General features: G+C 39.5%; 1 protein-coding gene and 1 long non-coding RNA gene across 4 annotated transcripts in view; one reads left to right on the top strand and one right to left on the bottom strand.

Annotated features, from left to right (window-relative positions):
* shtn1 (shootin 1) overlaps positions 1-21,732 on the top strand; it is a 144,950-nt gene that overhangs the window by 82,942 nt on the left and 40,276 nt on the right. For all 3 annotated transcript variants that reach the window (XM_062975662.1, XM_008114814.3, XM_062975663.1), the window contains exons 10-13: positions 208-361; positions 3,782-3,884; positions 13,011-13,096; positions 17,589-17,695. In XM_062975662.1, coding sequence (XP_062831732.1) covers positions 208-361; positions 3,782-3,884; positions 13,011-13,096; positions 17,589-17,695 — 450 coding nt within the window. The remainder of the gene's footprint in view (positions 1-207; positions 362-3,781; positions 3,885-13,010; positions 13,097-17,588; positions 17,696-21,732) is intronic.
* On the bottom strand, positions 18,746-20,244 carry LOC134297631 (uncharacterized). The gene is made up of 2 exons (XR_010004442.1): positions 19,343-20,244; positions 18,746-19,259 (listed from the first exon to the last, which is right to left on the bottom strand). It is a non-coding gene; the product is annotated as an uncharacterized LOC134297631 (long non-coding RNA).

Here is a 21,732-nt window from a genome sequence, read left to right on the forward strand (position 1 = left end):
CATATGGGGAGAGATCCAACATTGTACTGCTCAAGATGAATAACTATTTAGCATAATGCTAAATGCCTGAAGTATCCAAACCATGCTTTTGGCACAATCAGGATACTGGGCTTTAAGGAATTAATACCATGACTTGGTTTGGTTCTTCCTTTGTAACATCGGTGGATGATGATGATTTTACTGTCATTTTATATTTGTCAATTACAGGTGGAAGAATTAGAGGAACAACTATCTAATGAAGTCTTGCATAAGGAAATTAAATCACTGAAACAACAGCTGGAACTTTTAGAAGAAGATAAAAAAGAATTAGAAGAAAAGTGTCAAAATGCCGAAGAACAAATTAAAATCTTAAAGCAGTCAGGTAAGGCAGACTTCATAGAACTGAACAACACACTGTTGGATTACAGTTAAGACTATCCTTTGCATAGTCATTATGTCATGTTATTTGATCACCGTTCTGTGATGCAGTTGGCTGTTAATTGAACCAATTTATATTTGCAACAAGAATATCAACACTCTGCAAAACATATTTTGACATATAGAGTTGCATGTGGAGTAGTTTAATTGCTTTAATAAAATTAGTGGGACAGATTAAGTCACAATGTGCAAACTTTTCATGGGTGGCAGATTTACATTACTTTACATTTACAATGCAGTGGTGATTCCATGGCGGCTGTAACTTCCTAGACAGTGGTTGAATCCCCCCTGGGGTTTAGTCTGATCTTTGAGGAATAATAATAATAATAGTAATAATAATAATAATCTTTATTTGTAAACCGTCCTCTCTGGTTTACATATAGAAAGGCAAACATTCAATGCTGTAGTCAACAAAAATGCACAAATCAAAACAACACAAAATAGTGTCAATAAACTTATAACGACAAGAGAAAATAAAAATAAAATAATAAAGAAAAAACTATTTGGATAGAACATAATTACATAGAAAACACATGTACCCTGAAAAGTTAAATGACTAAAACACATAAAAAGTGCCTGACATATCAGTAATGATTTAAAATGTGTGCGAGATGGTCTATATAGGGAGGTACATTTTGACAGATAGACTTGACCCGAACTGTTTAAAGCTTTATGAAATGTGTTGAGACCTGTCTTTAGGACAGGTTCAGTACTGTGTAGATTTCACCTTTAAAACCCAGAAAGGATTTTCTATCTGGGAGACACAAGTTGCCCCTGTATCATTTGTAATTCCACAGCATCTTTATAAGGAGGAATGCTCTCCAACATAGTCATATGATGAGACTAAAAAGTTTCACAGACACAGTCCAGATACAGAAGTTCTTTATATATTCTGAGAAAAGATTTAGCCCTTCACAATGAGTCAGAAAGCTGCAACTCCTACAGATGTCAGAGTTTTGTTTCCCCTTGTGTTACGTGAGTGACATTTAAAAAAGTAAATGCTGTGTCAATGGCAGAAGGAATTAGCTTTGCAACTCTCTTGGGTGCTAATGGCTAAAACCGGTGGGAGCCGTGTGGCTAATTCCATGCACTTCAGGCTAAACATTTACCCCTCACTATCTGACTGTAGAACCTGTCTGACTTAGTGGCTATTATTTGTCCAGTTTATAGGGTAAAGCAAGGCATCAGGAATACTGACAAAACCACTTAGAATACATACAGTATGGATCAACTACTGTAATTTAGTTGTTACCAAAGACTTATTTGCCAGGATGGTGCCTGACCAGCTTACAGCATTGTACCTATTAAGTGCTAAAAACTGTAATTTACGACTCTTTATCTAAGATTGCCATTTCTTAATAAATTCAAAATACAGCTACCAGCAGGGGAAGTACTGTTTAACTATCCTAAAGCAGCTGGATTATGTGGATGGAAAATGTCAAAAGAAAAACATACTAATGCCTTTGTGCAAAACCCTAAAACTGTTTTACAGTGTTGTGTGTTAAATTAATCACAGGCTTGTAAAGTAACTGGAAAACCTATGGAAATTACCAAGGAAACTCGTTCAGAGACCACCATAGGATATAAATTACCTGAGTGTGTGTATTGACTAAATTTCCATTTGATGGTATCCTTTAAGGTTGCTACATTTCAACTATTACCAGAACACTAAAAATAATGGCTGTTTACTATATCAAAAAGTGAGGAGAAGAAGAATACACTAATGATTCTTCAGGGATTGTGAAGTGGTAGTATGTCCACGGAAGCAGAGTGTTATATAATACAAGTAAACAGAACCAATAATCACTAAGGAGACCGTTAGTATTAAAAATTGTGATGTACTTCTTCACTGAGTGTCTTCTTGAAGGAAGTAAGGACTAATTTTAATAATTTTCTTCCCACTGTGAAAAATTCTATTAAAACTGCACAGGTTTTGAAAGCCATTTGCATCTAGGACTTCTTCTGTGAAAAATTCTCTTGTGGTTGTGTGTTGAAACAATCAACCTTTTTCTGACAGGAAGGAGCAATTTTCAACACTTAAATTAATATTTTTATGCAGAAATGTTGTTTTCTATTCAAAACAGTTCTTTTTTGTTCAGAAAATGCTGTTTTCTCTACAAATCAACCATGCGTGAATTTTGCGCAGAATGAGTCCTAAAGTGCAAAAAAAAAAAAAGTTGGCCTTCGATTCCTGCCATAATCATTTTTCAACATGTTAACATATGTTTTCCAACCATTATTTGCATATTTTTCCATTTTTAATTAAGAGCCAAAGTTGTTTCTTCATATTGGTCTACTGTTGGGCATTCTAGATAAATCTTCATGCTCATATACAAAAAAACCCCTACTTTATATTGAACCAGTTTTTTTTTCTTATCTAGCCATATAATGTTAGTTCCAACTGGCAGAAATAGTTCTCCCAAGGTTTCAGGCAGGAAATCAGTTTCAGGCAGTTTCTCATTTGAGGAGTGACCAGATCCAATCGTGCCTGGCTTCTAAAATCAGACAAAGTCAATATGTTTCAAGTTATATGATGATTAGATATGCACTGACACAATGAAGTTGGACTTATGAATGGTAAATAAAGAAATACTACTTATATGGAACTGTTATAATTCATTTTGTTTCATCTTTAGTTTTGCTCACAAAGGAAATTTATCTAGACCGATAAGAATTGGAAAATGTTACCCTTTTGGATTCTGTATTTCAGAAGCTTCCCAGTAAACATTTGTGAACCATAGTCCAAAATAGGTCACCTTCCCAGACCTGTGTATGGGTGGTCTTGGTCCTACATTATGGTCTCTTTGGCATCTTGGTATCAGTTTTTGGGAAGGTATTTAAACCAATGGATGTGACGAGGTGCCTTCCAACCAATATATTATAGATCCCTACAGAGCTTTTAGTGCTATACCCTTGTAATGGCTGCTTTGTTTGAATCATATCTGGAAGAATATCTAGTGTTTTAGAACTTCAGAGATGACACCCAATGTTACCAGGATAACAGTTTGTTTAATATCATTTTCATTAAATGTATGGATGGATGCCTATATGCATGCTGGAAACTGTTTACAATGAAGATTTCTGAAATAGATATATAGAATCTACCGTACAATGTGATGTTATTTGTATATAGAATAATAGAAACATTAGGCACCATAACTGTTTCTGACAAATGGTGTAACTCAGAAAGCATTTTAGAAAACAAATTGGCATCTAATGTTATATCAGCATAACCCATTGAATAGTTAATTAATCTTCATTCTAAGGGATTTTTTCCTATTTTGCCAAACCTGTATTTGTTATTTTCTAATATGGTTGGATATAAGAAGATTTTTACTGGAGACTCAATTTTTTCATTATACAGCGGATGACCTTCAAAAAAGGATTCAACAGCCAGAAACCCCCATACCACCTCCTCCACCACCACTACCACCTCCACTACCTCCACCACCTCCAAATCCAATCAGGTACAATTTAATCTAATGTTAGGTTTTTTAGATTCTCAATTTGTCTCCGTCTAGATGTTGTTGCAGTCCTGTCCAATCATTCATCACCTTTGGCTCTAGTAGCTAGTGCTGATAGAAACTGTCATACATCAATAATGGAGGGCCAATTCTTGGTTTAGAACAGAAATATATGTTTTGCAATATTAAATGACAGGATCTCAGTGATCAGTAAGTTTCAGGAATAAGATGTCAATAAGACAGACAACCCAACATCCTCCAAACTTTAGGACTGCAATACCCGTGAGCCCAAGCTTGGTTATTGATGGCAAGAATAAAGTGGACTACAGTATAAAGCATGTTCCAGATTTCCTGTCCTGAACAGCAATTCTACATTACAGATTTACTGACTCTGTGGTGACAGACCAAAAGCCATTTTGCCTGCTCCTAGGAATGTCTTCTGATTGTTTTGACCAGTCAAGTTGGAATATTAGCTGCAACTGTAACTGATAAACTGGGCCAGATATTGTATAACCATTAGTGGGGCATAAAACTGTGCAGTTCCAGATGATGGCACCAGCAGAGCACATCCCAGGACTAACCAGTGAATTGGCTGAAAATCTGGGATGACAAGTGCTCTATTTTTTTCCTGAATGCAAATCTGCAGTTAGATCATACCCCAAATCCACTCCACTAGCCATTGATTGGCCATGGTGCTCACCCCAGTGCTCTCAACAACTCCAAATAGCAGTTATTGTACAAAGAGTTACTCGATATCTTCTTTCACAATGACCTTAAATGTGAATGTAATAGTGTAGTAACAGCCTACTCCATGATATGTCGCTAATAGGATGTCACAGTCTTCATATGTTGTCCCCAAATGTTTATTTTTATTTTGAATCTATGCTACCAAGATAAACTTTTGCAATAAACCTACACATTCTATTCAGTTGAACTCTTTATGGTTATTTGGAGAACTCTTGTCTATATACAAAGGTCACTAAATATATTAAATTTAACGGGTATCATTAGGTCCAACTTAAAATAACCAAAGCATCAGTATCTGATATTACCTGCTGAAGTAAATGACAGTAGGTCTTTCAAGGGGAAGAGATGTAACCTGGATTTTGAGTCACAACCCACCAGCTTCAGATCTATATCTACTCAACACATCTAGATTATGACACTTTTTGTTTGCTGGAATAATGCAAGGAATGATTCTGAACGTCACCAAATCAGTATGATTAACCCAAAAGTTGTGTATATCAGCAGATCACACAAAATCTAGCTTTACAATATCAACTATAGTTTTATATTTAATTTTCTAGTGGGTTTTAATGTTTCTTTAATACTAAAAAAAAAAAGACAACTAACAAAGTAAGAATAAAACAGTTAAGTCATCCCAAGGTTGGAAAGCTATGCCTTGGTAATGGCAACAGATCCATAGTTAAGTGGGAATAGCTGAGAGAAATCAGGCCTGCCCTAGTTTTTCTACTAGACTATACCAGTTGGAATCCAGTAAGCATAGATAACATAAACATGCTGGTTGCTAACATAAAAATGCTGGTGCTGAAAAATGGAGGAAACAGTGTGGTTTTCTTTTAGGACAAGAGCTTTAGATGATACTGGACCCACCCAATAAGCTAATGATAGGGAATGGTATATTGACCATCAACATCTGGATGACTACAGATTCCTCAAACTTGTTTAAATGTGTCAGGGAGAGGGGAACACATCAGTCAATTAGAACATTATGCACTGCTGAAAAAGACAGGTGGTATGTCTAGGGACCTTTTCACATTAGGAAATACTCAATGTCTGAGACTGTTTGAGAATGATTTTAAATGTGTCCCATCACATGATGTTTGCCCCATCCCGTCAGTATTTCGTCAGAATCCGTCTGCAAAGCATTGCAGAAATTGATTATGTGCAGATGGAATTCTAATCATGTTTTTGGAGATAATATGGATTCTTCCATTGCTGAAGTACTATTTTTGTCTGATAGGAAAATCTGTATGCATCCCATCAGTAACAATACTTTGTAAAAGCTCATAGAGTGATGATGTAGAGGTGTTTTCAATGAATTGGGAGGAGCCAGCCTTCCGTGGTGTGATGAGTCTAAGCACAGTATTTTCAAATTAGAAGAATCATAATAATCAGGTGTGATGAGGAGAGTATGCATCCCATCTCAATACAGTATGCATCTAGTCCAAAAAAATGGGATGCATACTGATATGAACGGATTATATCCCAATGTGATAAGGTCCTAGGTGAAACAAAGGTCAAATAGAAACTTATTGACTATATATAATTTCCACAATTTTATCTACTTTATCTCTAATTCTCCACAATAGTCAAGCTATATATAATTAAAGGCAGCAGATCCCATCTGATCTTGGAAACTAATCAAAGTTAACTCTGATTCGTACTTGAATGGAAAACCTTTAAACAATACCAGATGCTGTAAGATTTATTTCAGAGGAAGGAAGTGGCCAAACTGCCTATGATATTGTTTATTTATTGCCTAATAAACCTCTATGAAATTCATGGGGTCACCATAGGTTGACAGGCAACCTGAAGAGACATATACTCACAGTACATGAATGATCTTCATATGATACCATGGAAAACATAAACTGAGAGACTTCATATGACTCTCTTTGCCCCAATGCATCAAAATTATGTTCAGAATTTATATATATATATATATATATATATATATATATATATATATATACACACACACACACACACACACACACACACACACATACACACACACACACACATATATACATACACACACACATGGGTGTAAAGATGTCGTTTGGACCCACATCCATCAAGACCTTGTAATTTTTAGTTATATGTATTTCACATTCAACATAAACTGCAGTATATTCGTAGTTTGAAATATAATTATAGGATTTGTGCTAATGGATTGTTCTGAGATTTGAGCTTCTTGTCTCTTACACTCTGTTGAAAATATCCGAACTGCCTCCAGAAATCTAATTTGTGGCACCTACATAATTTCCTGGTGTTTCAGTGTGCTGAATATTGTAGTTATTACAGAAATGATCTTGAAGGTGGCTGGTTCTAATGTAGCTTTTTATTATGAATAATGTGAAGGATTTTGCCTGAATGTTATCAATAGGGCTGCACAAATCCAGTTTCCAGATTGACACTGAAGCTTGCCACTACTATTTCTATCTGGGATAAGAATCCACACAATGAATTTCCTGATTGACAGGTATAAGAGATAGGTATAAGAAGACATCGGTGCAGGAGAAAATACATATCATTTCATCCAAAGATTGATACAGAATCAAACCCAGCCTTTCTCCTTTCCCCTCTTCTCTGTTGAAGCCAATATGGAAGAGTCAGAGGTGACCATTAAAAATAACTATTGAATCAAAAAACATTTTCTTCTATCTTCTACAATTTTTCTCCTCCAAAAGTTGCATATGCTAATCTCATTGATAAGTAAATGTGATTTTCTTCTTATTTTGTTAAAAGAGAATAGATATTGAAAAATAAGACTACAGTTTTTTTTTAACAAAGACGGGGGAGAAGGTTAATTTTGATCTTGGAACATATTGTTCCAAGCATTGTGAACAAGATTCACTTTTGAATCAATTTATACTTATGATTTTAATGAAAACGTAGACTGCCCTAAAGTCTGATTACTTGTATTTCTAAATAAGCATTTATAAGCCTGTTTCTACCTTCTGTTACCTCATGTGACTTGCCTAATTTTTGCTTCCAAAGCAATTTAGATCTATTTGAAGAGAACCGTTGCTCCGCTAATTCTTTGCATGCTATGCCCCCAGTGTGCCCAGTACTATATCTCTTAAAAGCCTTTCTGCAATATTCCTGAAGCAGGCAGGGGTATAATCCTTTTTAAACCTATGAAATATTTAATGCAGAATAATATTTACACATGATCTAAAGCTCAGAAGAAGGTATGGCATATATTTTGCTTTCTGCAATTGAATTACTAATATGTTATCTTAAACACCCTTTTAGTGTAGTTGTAAACTCATTTTATACATTTTTAAAGTATAACCTGAAACATGCTAGACCTACAACTGTTAGTTTGTAATGTTAAAGTCTATGCATACTTTTTACATTGATGAATGCAATGATCATTTTTTTTTAATGTGAGGAGCGACTCGAAAAGCTGCAAGTCGCTTCCGGTGTGAGAGAATTGGCCGTCTGAAAGGATGTTGCCCAGGGGACGCACAGATGTTTGATGTTTTTACCATCCTTGTGGGAGGCTTCTCTCATGTCCCTGCATGGGGAGCATTCCGGATTCGAACCGCAGACCTTTCAGTCAGCAGTCCTGCCGGCACAAGGGTATAACACATTGTGCCACCGGGGGCTCTCGGTGATCAAAATTAATAACGACAATTGTATGTGATACTTAGGCATCATATAATCAGATTTGTAACTTTTGGGTGGAATTTTTAAATCAATAGCAAGAAAATTTATGCTCAACAAACAAACATATAAAGAACTTTACACAGTGTCTGAAATACTATACTATAAAAAAGCCCAATTGTAATGTATCTCAAAATGGTAAACTATATATTAGAAGATGTTACTTGAACCTGTTGTTCCAGATCAGATTTTGTTTTAATAATAATAATAATAATAATAATAATAATAATAATAATAATATAATAACTTTATTTTTATACCCCATCCCATCTCCCCGAAGGGACTTGCGGCGGCTTACATGGGGCCTAGCCCGATAAAACAATCAATATCAGTAACACGACTATAAAACAATTATACCAGTAAAACATCAATAGCAATAAGACAATCGTTAAAATCGGCAAGAAGCATATGAAAAACATACAAAAACAGGAGACTAATTCATAAAATCCAGAACAGAATGTGCCGGTAGAAATGGACAATAAAGTGCAAAATAGCATTGGCAACATCTCAAAATGGGGGCTATTATAAAATGGGCAGATGGATCAGTCCAACATCCAATTAGGCATCAAAGGCCTTTTGGAAGAGCCAGGTTTTTAAGCTCCTACAAAAGGAGAGGAGGGTAGGGGCCTGCCTGATCTCTCTAGGAAGAGAGTTCCAAAGCCAGGGGGCCACGACGGAGAAGGCCCTCTCTCTCGTCCCCACCAACCGCGACTGTGAGGGTGGTGGGAGCGAGAGAAGGGCCTCCCCCGATGAGCAAAGAGAACGTACAGGTTCGTAGGGGGAGATGCGGTCTCTAAGGCAGGTGGGTCCCAAACCGTTTAGGACTTTGTAGGTGATAACCTGCACCTTGAATTGAGCCCGGAAAGTAAATGGAAGCCAGTGAAGCTCCTTAAACAGAGGCGTAGAACGCGCCCTGTAATTCGCTCCAGTTAGAAGCCTGGCTGCCGATCGCTGTACTAGTTGTAATTTCCAGGCCGTCTTCAAAGGCAGCCCCACGTAGAGCGCATTGCAATAGTCCAGTCTAGGGGTAACTAAGGCATGGACCACCATGGTCAGATCAGACTTCTCGAGGTATGGTCGCAGCTGGCGCACAAGTTTTAATTGTGCAAAGGCCCTCCCGGCCACGGCCGACACCTGAGCCTCAAGCGTCAGCCCTGAATCCAGGAGGACCCCCAAGCTGTGGACCTGCGCCTTCAGGGGGAGTGCGACTCCGTCAAGCACAGGTTGCCACCCAATACCCTGATCAGACATACGACTGACCTGGAGGACCTCTGTCTTGTCAGGATTAAGTCTCAGTTTATTCACCCTCATCCAGGCCAACACAGCGGCCAGACACTGGTCCAGTATCCGAGGGGCTTCCTTGGATTTAGGTGGAAAAGAGTAGTAGAGTTGGGTGTCATCCGCGTAGAGATGGCACCGTACTCCAAAACTCCAGATGACATCTCCCAGTGGTTTCATGTAGATGTTAAAAAGCATGGGGGACAAAATAGAACCTTGCGGGACCCCACAGGTCAATGGCCAGGGGTCCGAGCAGGTGTCCCCCAGCTTCACCAGCTGGGAACGACCCTCCAGAAAGGACTGGAGCCACTGCAGTGCAGTACCCCCAAGGCCCATCCCAGAGAGCCGCCCCAGAAGGATACCATGGTCGATGATATCGAAAGCTGCTGAGATGTCCAAGAGAACCAGCAGGGTCACACTTCCCCTGTCCAGCTCCCTGCGGAGGTCATCCACCAAGGCGACCAAAGCCGTCTCGGTATAAGCTTTAATTATATCTCACCCCCTCTCTCCGAAAGGACTTGGGGAAGCTTACATCAAAATAATAATAATAATAATAATAATAATAATAATAATAATAATAATAATAAAAAAATTATTTCTAGACTGCCCTCTCCCCAGAGGGACTCAGGGTGGTTAACATACATATAAATGGCAAACATTCAATGCCACAACTATTTCACTTAATATCAAAAATATAAAATGACACTAACATAATCATTATAATAAAATTTCCAAATTGGAATAAAACAATAAATTTAAACATGACAGTAAAATAGTAAACATACAACCAAGGTAAAGCTAAAGGTTTTCCCCTGACGTTAAGTCCAGTCGTGACTGACTCTGGGGGTTGGTGCTCATCTCCATTTCTAAGCCGAAGAACCGGCATTGTCCATAGACACCTCCAAGGTCATGTGGCCAGCATGACTGCATGGACCGCCGTTACCTTCCTGCCGGAGCGGTACCTATTGATCTACTCACATTTGCATGTTTTCGAACTGCTAGGTTGGCAGGAACTGGGGCTAACAGCGGGCACTCATTCCGCTCCCGGAATTTGAACCTGGGACCTTTTGGTCCCCAAGTTCAGCAGCTCAGCGCTTTAACACACTTCGCCACCAGGGGGCCCCCATACAACCAAATCAAACTAAAATCACACAGTAATTAAAGAATTAAAACACATAAACATATTAATAAAATTCGGAAGGGTGTTACCGATGGACAAGGAGGTATGTGACAGTTAAAACATATATTGAGATTAAAAGGATTACAAATCAGACCCTTCTTAAAACAATAAACCAGTTAGCAATTAAATCCTCCATCATTTAAATTGTGTTAGTCATTTTCAAAGGCCAGCTTCCATAACCAAGTTTTTAATTATTTCCTAAAAGTCATTAGTGTGGGAGCCAGTCTGATCTCCCTGGGGAGAGCATTCCAAAGCCGGGGGCTATCACCGAGAAGGCCCTTTCCTTCGTCCCCACCAACCACGCTTATAACAGTGGTTGGACCATGCTCAGGGCCTGAGCAGGTTCATAGGAGGAAACACGGTTACACAAATAAACTGGACACAAACCATTTAGGGTTTTGTAGGTAATAACCTACATTTTGAATTGGGACCGGAAATAATAATAATAATAAGGCTGTTGTGTGTTTTCTGGGCTGTATGGCCATGTTCCAGAAAAACTTCTGGAACATTGCCATATAGCCTGGAAAACACACAGCAACCCTGTGATTCTGGCTATTAAAGCCTTCGACAACACAATCACCATCATCATCATCATCATCATCAAACTTTATTTATATCCCGCCACCATCTCCCAGAGGGATTCGGGGCAGCTCTCAAAACACTCAAGGTGTGACACAAAATACAAATGCAACAAGTGCAAAACAAAACATAGGCAATAAACAGTCAACACAGCATCATAAATTCACAGTACCCCCTGGTAAAAACAATAAAGCAATTGCTGTAGATAAAACAGCAGTATTCGACCTCAGAATTGTAAAATGCTAATAAAGAGTCTAAAGGTCCTCCTATGTATTATAAGAAAGTATAAACATGATCAAAAGTTTGTTGGAAAAGCCAGGTCTTTAATTGTGTATGGAAGGTTTGGAGGGTAGGGGCTGGTCTGGGGGGCCACTACCAAGAAGGCCCGTTCTCTCGTACCTACCAACCACACTTGAGACGGAGGTGGGACTGCTCTGTCTCAAGGCTGAAATCGCTCACTTTCAGAAAAAAAAACACTGAAGAACAGCAAATCTGTGTCTCCTGTTCTAGTACCAATTTGTTAGTGGGCGGATTGTTTTTTGAGAGGGGGGGATTTAATGTTTTCCGGACCACATGGAATAACTGCTAATTTTCTTTGAAAGGGGGTAAGGGACAGAAATATAGCTATTCTTCCCTGCTTATTATATGCAGAACAGATATTACACAATAATCAGCGGATCAGGGTCTGTTAGGAGTATCGCACAAAGGACAGAATGTACTTTGGCTGATCATTTAATGAAGAGAACAAAAACTAGTCCATTTCTATTTAATAAGCTAGCAGCATTTTTCACAGGTTAGTCTTTAGGCGGGTTCTCATAGTTCTAAAATGTTCATATTCCTCTAAATGTGACAGGCAGTTTTATGGCTGTTTAAAGATCACTGAATTTATTTATTCTTTTGATGGCCATTTAACATTCAGAAAAGTGTTCAAGGCATCCCAGTACACATTCATAATAACAACTTTCCCCTCTTTTCGGCATTTTAAAAGCTTTTTGTAAAAAAGAAAAAGAAAGAAATGACAGCAAACATCTCATATTTGGTCAAATATTGACTTGTCAGTGCCTGTTTAAAATTAATATCATGCTTTCTCGATTGAGCAGAAACCATAGATACTGTGGGGGGTTTTATTTTCCATTTCCATTTTGTTTGTTTACCAGTAGAACTACTCTAGCAAATATATACTGTAGAAATGAAGGGACAATATAGAGGCACCCTGCTGGGGAACATTGTTCTCTGGAGAGTAATGCGTCATGTTAACATTTCAAACCCTTCAATTTTTTTTATTGTGTAAGAAGGCTTTATTTTGCCATGCATGTCACAGTGCTACGTTACCTTTTAATATTCAGATCTTAAGTGTTTTGCACTATGCCTTGTCAACAGCAATAGCAAAATAAATAATACGTTGGGTGTATTTTTAGGCGGTGTGACATTTCTGTCTCTGCCTGGCAATGTTTGAACACTCTTGTCAATAAGAGAGCTCGCTTTTTGTCGGTTATTGCCAGCTCTTTTCACAATGCTTGTCATATAAACGGGCCCCAATCCTGGAAGGGGTTGATGCCCTTGGCAACAATGGAAATAAAGGCAACGAAAAGGCCCTAAAGCGAGTTCTGAAAGTAGAGATGTCATGTTCAAGAGAAAGCTGAGTGACTGTCTCCTCCTTCACTTTGCGAAAGGTCCCTGATGTCAATGATTCGTAAGAAGTCTCATCCAAACAGCAGCATGGCCAAGAAAGAAAAGACAGCATCTCAGCAAGACTCAGGTATCCAGGTTTTCTTGTCAGTAAAACAAATTGTTTTGTCAGGGAAATCACTTTTTTTCCCCTGTGGATTCGATGCCCTTATGTTAAGCAAAAAGATCCTTCTATTTTAAGAACCATCTCTGTTAATCTGGTTAAGCAGAAACCACGTTAGATTTGTTACTGCCTATCAATAATTGTGGTGGTATTATAAAAAAATAAATGCTGATGGTTACTGTTGTGCACTGAAGTGATATTGTGATAAATACAAGGTAGGCATGACACCTGCCTTTAAGCTTCCTTGTTTCTACCCAGCTTTACATTATGATAGGACAACATCATTAATGTAGGAACCCCCAATGGCGCAGTGGGTTAAACCCTTGTGCCGGCAGGACTGATGACTTGAAGGTTGGGTTGCTGACCTGAAGGTTGCTGGTTCGAATCCAACCTGGGGGGAGCGTGGATGAGCTCCCTCTATCAGCTCCAGCTCCACATGGGGACATGAAAGAAGCCCTCCACAAGGATGGTAAAAACATCAAAACATCTGGGCATCCCCTGGGCAACATCCTTGCAGATAGCCAATTCTCTCACACCACAAGCGACTTGCAGTTTCTCAAGTCAGTCCTGACATGAAAAAAACACATTAATGTAGATGTGAAAATATGATAGTTATGACTATTTCACCAGTATCTGCTTCACGTCACACTACATACCTTAGATTTTCATAAGAATCCAAATAAAATTGTTTCCAAGTACTGTGCTGATTCTCTGCCTACTCCTTCTTTATTCCTTCTGTGGCTTTTACTATATAGACCCACTTCCCATTCTGTTTAAATTTGTTAGGAGTAAAGAGAGAAAATTGTGGGTAAACTATGTTGGTGTATCATAGACCTTATTGTTCTAGGGATGATGTTTGTGTGTGTTTGGATAGTGATCCAAAGAAAGAGGAAGAAAGGGAATCAGAGAGGAAGCAGCATTAAGCGGAAGCTGTTTGAGAAAGAGAGTTTGATTTTGTGAAATGGGAACTGAAGGCTATGAATAGGAAGGAGTGGTTTTCTGTTAGGGTTTCTGGCCTCTTGTCTTCCTTATACCCAGTTGTTTCTGAACCACTTTCCTTCTTGGCCAAAACAGCTCACATACCTATGAAGATTGCAGTGTTCTCCATAATATGTCCATATCATTCCCAGTCCAAGATAGTACATCAGTCTGAAAAGTAGACAAGGGAAGGGTGGCACAGGGTGGTTAAAACACTGAGCTGCTGAAATTGCTGACCGAAAGGTTGGCGGTTCGAATCCTTGGAGCAGAGTGAGCTCCCGCTGTTAGCCCCAGCTTCTGTCAACCTATAATAATAATAATAATAATAATAATAATAATAATAATAATAATTATTATTATTATTATTATTATTATTATTATTTATTTATATACCGCCCTATCTCCCGGATGGGACTCAGGGCGGTTTCCAATCATAAAAACAACACATGCATTACATAGCAACATAATAACACATTATTTAGCAAGGTAAAACAATACAATTATATAGCAATAAATAACACTAGCAGTTTGAAAACATGCAAATGTGAATAGATCAATAGATACCACTCCGGTGGGAAGCTAATGGAGCTCCATGCAGTCATGCCGGCCACATGACCTTGGTGACATCTACGGACACCGCCGGCTCTTCAGCTTAGAAATTGAGATGAGCACCAACCCTCAGAGTCGGACACAACTGGACTTAATGTCAGGGGGAAACCTTTACCCTTATCCTTACCAAAATAGTACTTTTCAAATTTGTATTGTTTCTTTATTTAATATTATAATACAGCTCTCTAAATTAGATCATCCCAAGGTGGTGAGCAGAATACACATTTTGAAATGAGAATACAATAATATAATACTATAACAAAACTTTAACATTCATCATAGAATAGTCAACAATATTCTGCCACTGAAATTCAGCAAATCTTTAGGGGGAAACAAACCTTTCCAGAGATGAAGTAAGAAAGCACCAATAAAAGAGCATGAGCAATAAAAACATGTCAGTTCAAAGCAGGTAGATTTTAGCGCACACATCTCCCTTTCCCCCATTAATAACAGAACTAAGGCATGCTGCATAGCCCTTTTCCATTTCAGCTTTCATTTCCACTTTTTCTTCTGACAAGACCCATGATTACTTGTAAATATGTGACAGCCCAATGCAATCCAGGAGAGCCATGTGGAGCAGGAGCTGTCCATTGCAGCCACAAATTACAGGGTGGGAAATCCCACAATCCCAGGCTACAGTATTTGTGAAAACAGAGAAAGAATCCCATTCAGCATCTGTGCATGTTTGGGCAGTTTTGAATTGGTGCTTCTCTAATTCAAATAGAAGGTGTTTCCATTTTGGAACTCTTCCTTTTTGGGTAATCACCTATCAAATTATCTCTCTGGCTAGATCTTGTGCCCTTCCATTGAACCTGCCTGGATTTGACTGTGCTTATTAAGAGTAAACATAAGCAAAGTTACTTTTGGGAAATATAATACTCTCTGTCCTTCAACCATTACACTAGGTGAATATGGCAGTGGATGAATTTGTGGAGTTATAGTCCTCAAATTGAACTTTTACCAAGTTCTGGGTAATGGTTCATTACTAATGGAATACTCCCTTGTGGGAATTTGTAAAAGGCATCATGGTGTAATGGGTTGACTGGAAAGACATGTGTCAGTAGCTGATTGGTTAAGTGTGCCAGGAACCAACATTCTGATTGGCTACTGTTTCTGGCTTGCTGCTGAGAGAAACAATTTGAGCAGTCACTTTTCCCTCAGAGAGCAAAGAGGTAACAACTTGGGAATTAATGGCTGCTGACTCTCTGAGGCCTGATAATTTCTAAGGCAATGAGGCATGTTCAAAGACTGTTTTAAAAGGCCTGTTTATTCTCTCTGTTCTCTGTAAGAAGTCAGAGAAACTATTGTATATATTGTTGCTCTGTCTGACCTATTGAACTGAAGTTACTATCTAAAGTTATGTCTACAACATCCAGCATCCCTTGCCAGGCCTGCAGTTTCCCCAACTCTAAATAACAAGTTCTTTTTATTAATGTGCACTCATGAACATGCATATGAAGGATAACATTAATATGATGAAGTGTGCTCTGACCCATTGGGTACTTATACCACAACCAAACACACAGTTGAATAACATCCCACATTTTCTGCTTTGAATTGGAATATATAACAGTGTAGACTCAGATAACCCAGTTCAATGCAGATATTGTGGGATTTTCTGCTGTGATATTCTGGGTTATATGGCTGTGTGGAAAGACCCTAAGTCTTTAGGACAGCACAGGGGCTTTAGAGTGCAGTCCTATACATATTTACTTGGAAGGCAGTCTGCTTGAATTTAATGAGATTTATTTCTGATAGAACATGCATTGGATTGTGCTTTTAGCTAATTGTAATGAACAGGGTAGGCTTTTTGATAAATTAATAGTTTTTAGCAGCTGTGACCTTCCCTAACTTGCACAATAAATTGCTAGCTCTGTAAATGGTTCAGATGTATGCTAAAATTGAGAAAGCTGCCATGTGATTGAGTTATTATAACCTAATTCAGTGTTGCTGTTAATCTCCATTAAGGACTTAAAAATCACAGTAACAGTTAAATAGGCATTCAGCTTGAAAAACACTGACTTGGAATACCATTCCAGTAAAAATATTTTCCTGCAGATCACAAATATTCTGAGAGAATATCAGGTTTATCAGATATTGTACTGCACCAGACATTATAGTAAGGTAAAGATTTTCCCCTGACATTAAGTCTAGTCATGTCCAACTCTAGGGGTTGGTGCCAATCTCCATTTCTAAGCTGAAGAGCCAGCGTTGTCCAAAGATACTTCCAAGGTCATGTGGCCAGCATGACTGCATGAAGCACCATTACCTTCCCACCAGACCAGTACCTATTGATCTAATAACATTTCCATGTTTTCAAACTGCTAGGTTGGAAGAAGCTGGGGCTAACAGCGGGAGCTCACTCCGCTCCCCAGATTTGAACCGCCAACCTTTCGGTCAGCAAGTTCAACAGCTCAACAGTTTAACATGCTGCATTACCCCATTTTGCAGTTAATTATTCCATGATCTAATTAAATAGCATTACTTACCTATCTTAAAACATCATCATGATCTGTAGTCATGTCCTAACAAATGTATTTCCATTTTACCAGTTGTTAGGCTTTCTGGGAGTTGAAGGTCAAAAACATCTGGGGACCCCAGGTTGAGAACCACTGTTTTAGAGGAAGGAACTAATCAAACTGTCTCTGAATATTCCTTGCCTAAGAAAACCCTATGAAATTTATAGTGTCACTATAAGTCAATAGATAAGTTGAAGCACACACATACATTATGACTTTGTCTTCTTTTCCTTGCCTGTCTTCACCAACTTTCAGTAATAGAAAAGGAGACACCAATTTATAAGAGGATGTGGTAAACAATCTTATAGTAAGTCACTATTTTTACTCTGATTACTTTCTTTTGTTGGAAACAGGAGAAGAGAAAGATCTGAAGAGACAAGCTGTGGAAGAAATGATGGATAGAATTAAAAAGGGTGTCCACCTTAGACCTGTTAATCAGACCAACCGCTCTAAGACAAAGGTTAGTCATTAGTAAGGTAAAAGGTAAAGGTAAAGGTTTCCCTGACATTAAGTCCAGTCATGTCTGACTCTGGGAGTTGGTGCTCATCTCCATTTCTAAGCTGAAGAGCCGGCATTGTCCAAGGTCATGTGGCCAGCATGACTGCATGGAGCGCCGTTACCTTCCCACCGGAGCGGTACCTATTGATCTATTCACATTTGCATCTTTTCTAACTGCTAGGTTAGCAGAAGCTGGAGCTAACAGCGGGTGCTCACGCCGCTCCCGGGGTTTGAACCTGGGACCTTTAGGTCTGCAAGTTCAGCAGCTCAGTGCTTTAACACACTTCGCCATCCGGGCTCCTTAAGTCATTAGTAGCTCCCATATAAAACTAGGGGCAGAGTTTGAGTAGAATGACCATCTTTCCAGAAGTTGTCTTTGTGTAATTAATGGAACGACTCCTCAGTCCCTTTATTCCAGTAGAACATGAGGCATCTGAAGGCACTTTGTTGCAATCTTCTCTACAGCTAAATAACACTTTGTATTCAAAACCTAGTGAAAGTGTTAAGTATTCAAAACCTAGTTCCTGGGCCTGTCTCTTGAAATATCAGGATTCAAATCAGAGACAGGAATATAGGTATTCCCTATATCTGAGGATACATCACCATAACTACATTATGTTGTAGAATACTGTCACTGTGGATATCTAATTGACACCAACGCTGCTCTCACTCCAGTACCAAGTACAGTAGAGTCTCACTTATCCACACTAAATGGGCCGGCAGAACCTTGGATAAGCGAATAATAAGGCGGGATTAAGGAAAAGCCTATTAAACATCAAATTAGGTTATGATTTTACAAATTAAGCACCAAAACATGTTATACAACAAATTTGACCGAAAAAGTAGTTCAATACGCAGTAATGTTATGTTGTAATTACTGTATTTACGTATTTAGCACCAAAATATCATGATATATTGAAAACATTAACTACAAAAATGCCTTGGATAATCCAGAACCTTGGATAAGCAAGTCCTGGATAAGTGAGACTGTCAAGGACAGAACGCCACAAGATAAGATATAACAAAGTTTATTGGAGTTACAGAACCAAAAATGCCCGTAAAAGACAAGGGCTAGGCAAACATTGGCCTTAAAAGTAAAAAGACACAAGGAAAACGTTCAAAAGATAAACCGGATTAAACCGGAGTTTAATCCGGGTCAAACCAAAAAAGCTTACTTCAGCCTGGGACTAAAACAAACAAAAGCTGGTGAACAAAAGGTTCAAAGGAATACAAAAAACTGGCAGCAGATGCTTCTCTGCTGCCAAAAGCTATGTTTGAGTAACTAAGAGGTTACTCCTCCACACAGCAAGCAATTTCCAGATACAAACGCAGCATTCAAGGGCAGAAGCGGTCAGCGAAGTTCCAATCCGGTCCGAAGGTCGTAAGGCAGGTACAGACGTTTGTAGTTCACCAGGTCCAACGATAATCACAGGAAGGAGAGTCCGAGGCCGTAGTCAGTCAGTCAGTCAGTCAGTCAGTCCAGAATAAACAGATGGCGTCCGTCAAGAAGACGACGGAGGTCCAAGCTATTAAGATTAAGCACAGGTTGCACAACAAAAGCCCACACAGTTCCTCCCGCCATCTATGCCCAGTGTCCTTGGTAACTTACGTAGTCAGCAAACGAATCACACCCGTCTTCAGGAATTTCCCACACAGAGCCCAAGCGTTCGTCCAGATTACCTTGCCCAACGCAATTAGCCATTGCTTCCAAACCCCATTTTATGCCAGTTTACAGCTCCTCATCGCTATCAGCTGTTACCCTAATTCCAGGCGTTTCCTCATCACTTTCCTCATCAGAACTGAAACACCTTTGACTACGCCCCACAGCATCCCCAGCTGTGGATCCCGTCCCATCCCTCCAGCTTGTCCACGGGTCTAATCCTGAAGGTCCCCAATCGCCTTCCATACTATCATTGCCAATGGCACCCAAATCCTCCCTCACACGAGTCCATTCCATGTCATCCTCCTCTGAGCTAACCATCTCTTCCTCCATTCTCTCAGTAAAACCCTCAAAGGAATCCTCGTCAGATGGTTCTGCAAATAAGTCCCGCAGCCGCTTCCTTTCTCGCTCCTCGAGAGTATCTGACTCCCGAGGAGTCTTACGACCACGTCTCCCAGTATCGGAGCCATAAGGCTCAACCATAACACTATCCCCTCTCACAAAGGCCTCCTCCTCCAAAGGTGGAGAGACAGCAGTGATGTCTTCAGCTACAGCACCACGACGTCCAGAGGTATCTAACTTTAACAAAGAACGGTGAAAAACAGGATGGATCTTAAAAGTAGAAGGCAAACGCAAACGAAATGCTACTGAAGAAATCTTTTTAACAATAGGAAAAGGTCCCAAATACCGCGGCGCAAACTTTCCCCCAGCCTGTTTAATGTACTTAGAAGACAACCATACCAAATCCCCCTCTTCCAACTCTTCCCCTGCTTGTCTATGACGGTCGGCTTGAGTCTTTTGCGCTGCCTTAGCTTCTAATAGTAAACGACGAGCAACATCATGCAAAGCAGCCATTTCAGAAGAATAGGCGAACTCAGCCACCGATAGCCATTTTACCCAAGCAGTTGGTTGGTCTAAACAGAAACAACGTAAATATTGCTCCAACAACCCATTAACTCTTTCAGATTGACTATCCGTCTGCGGATGAAAAGCTGAGGAGACATTCAATTTAGTTCCTAAACACTCATGGAAGTGTCTCCAAAAACGCGACACAAATTGTGGAGCTCTGTCAGAAATAATCACCTCAGGAGCGCCATGTAAACGGTAAATGTGTTTGGTAAACAATAACGCCAATGTAGGAGCCGCTGGGATTGTTGAACATGGTATAAAATGAGCCATTTTAGAAAATAAATCCACCACCACCCAAATACATGTATAACCCCCAGACTTAGGCAAATCAGAAATGAAATCCATGGAAATAATTTGCCATGGTCTCTCAGGGACAGGTAAGGAAGATAGTAAACCTCTAGGGCGCCCAACAGGCGTCTTACTCTGCTGGCAAACAGCGCAGCTATCACAAAAGCGAAGAATGTCTTGTCGCATCTTTGGCCATCAGTAGTTTCTGGTAATGAGCTGTACGGTCTTAAATCTGCCAAAATGCCCAGCCATGGGTTCGTCATGATGTGCTCTAATGACCTCCAACCTGAGTGCCCCCACTGGTACATAAACCTGTCCATTGCGTACCAGTACTCCATCCTGATCTTGTAAATGAGGCAACATTGTACGATTCCCTACTGACAATAGCATGAGTTGCTCTTGAGTCCAGTTATCTTCCTTCTGAGCCTCTAGGATTTGAGCATGCAATCCAATCTCATTTTCCACTACACATAAAGAGGCAGTAGGCAAAATTGTCTGGCACACTACTTGCTCACTGGTCTTAAATTCGGGTTTGCGAGATAATGCATCTGCCCGCAAATTTGCCTTCCCTTCCACAAACTGAACTTTAAAATTAAACCTAGAGAAAAACAAAGCCCATCGAATCTGGCGTTGATTTAATTTCTTGGCCGTTTGCAAATGTTCCAAATTCTTGTGGTCAGATCTGACCACAATTTGATGCCGTGCGCCCTCTAACCAGTGCCGCCACACCTCAAACGCCACCTTGATAGCCAGTGATTCCTTCTCCCATATAGTATAATTTTGTTCAAATGGTGTTAGTTGCCGAGAGTAAAATCCACAGGGACGCAAAGTCCCTGATGAATCCCTTTGAGATAATACAGCCCCCAACGCATAGCTAGAAGCGTCTGCTTCTACTATGAACGGCTTGTCCACATCCGGATGTATTAGTATATTGTCTGCCTGGAAGCTAGACTTTAACTGTAAGAACGCATTGTGAGCCTCCCGTCCCCACACAAACGGTTGTTTCTTACGCAAGAGTTGCGTTAAAGGTACCGTGAGTTTGGCAAAGTTTGGGATAAACTCCCGGTAGTAGTTAGCGAAGCCTAAGAACCGCTGCACATCTTTCTTAGTCTTAAGTTCTTGCCATGAGTTGACTGCGTCAA

Source organism: Anolis carolinensis, chromosome 3, assembly GCF_035594765.1.
Source record: "Anolis carolinensis isolate JA03-04 chromosome 3, rAnoCar3.1.pri, whole genome shotgun sequence".
Taxonomy (NCBI): domain Eukaryota; kingdom Metazoa; phylum Chordata; class Lepidosauria; order Squamata; family Dactyloidae; genus Anolis; species Anolis carolinensis.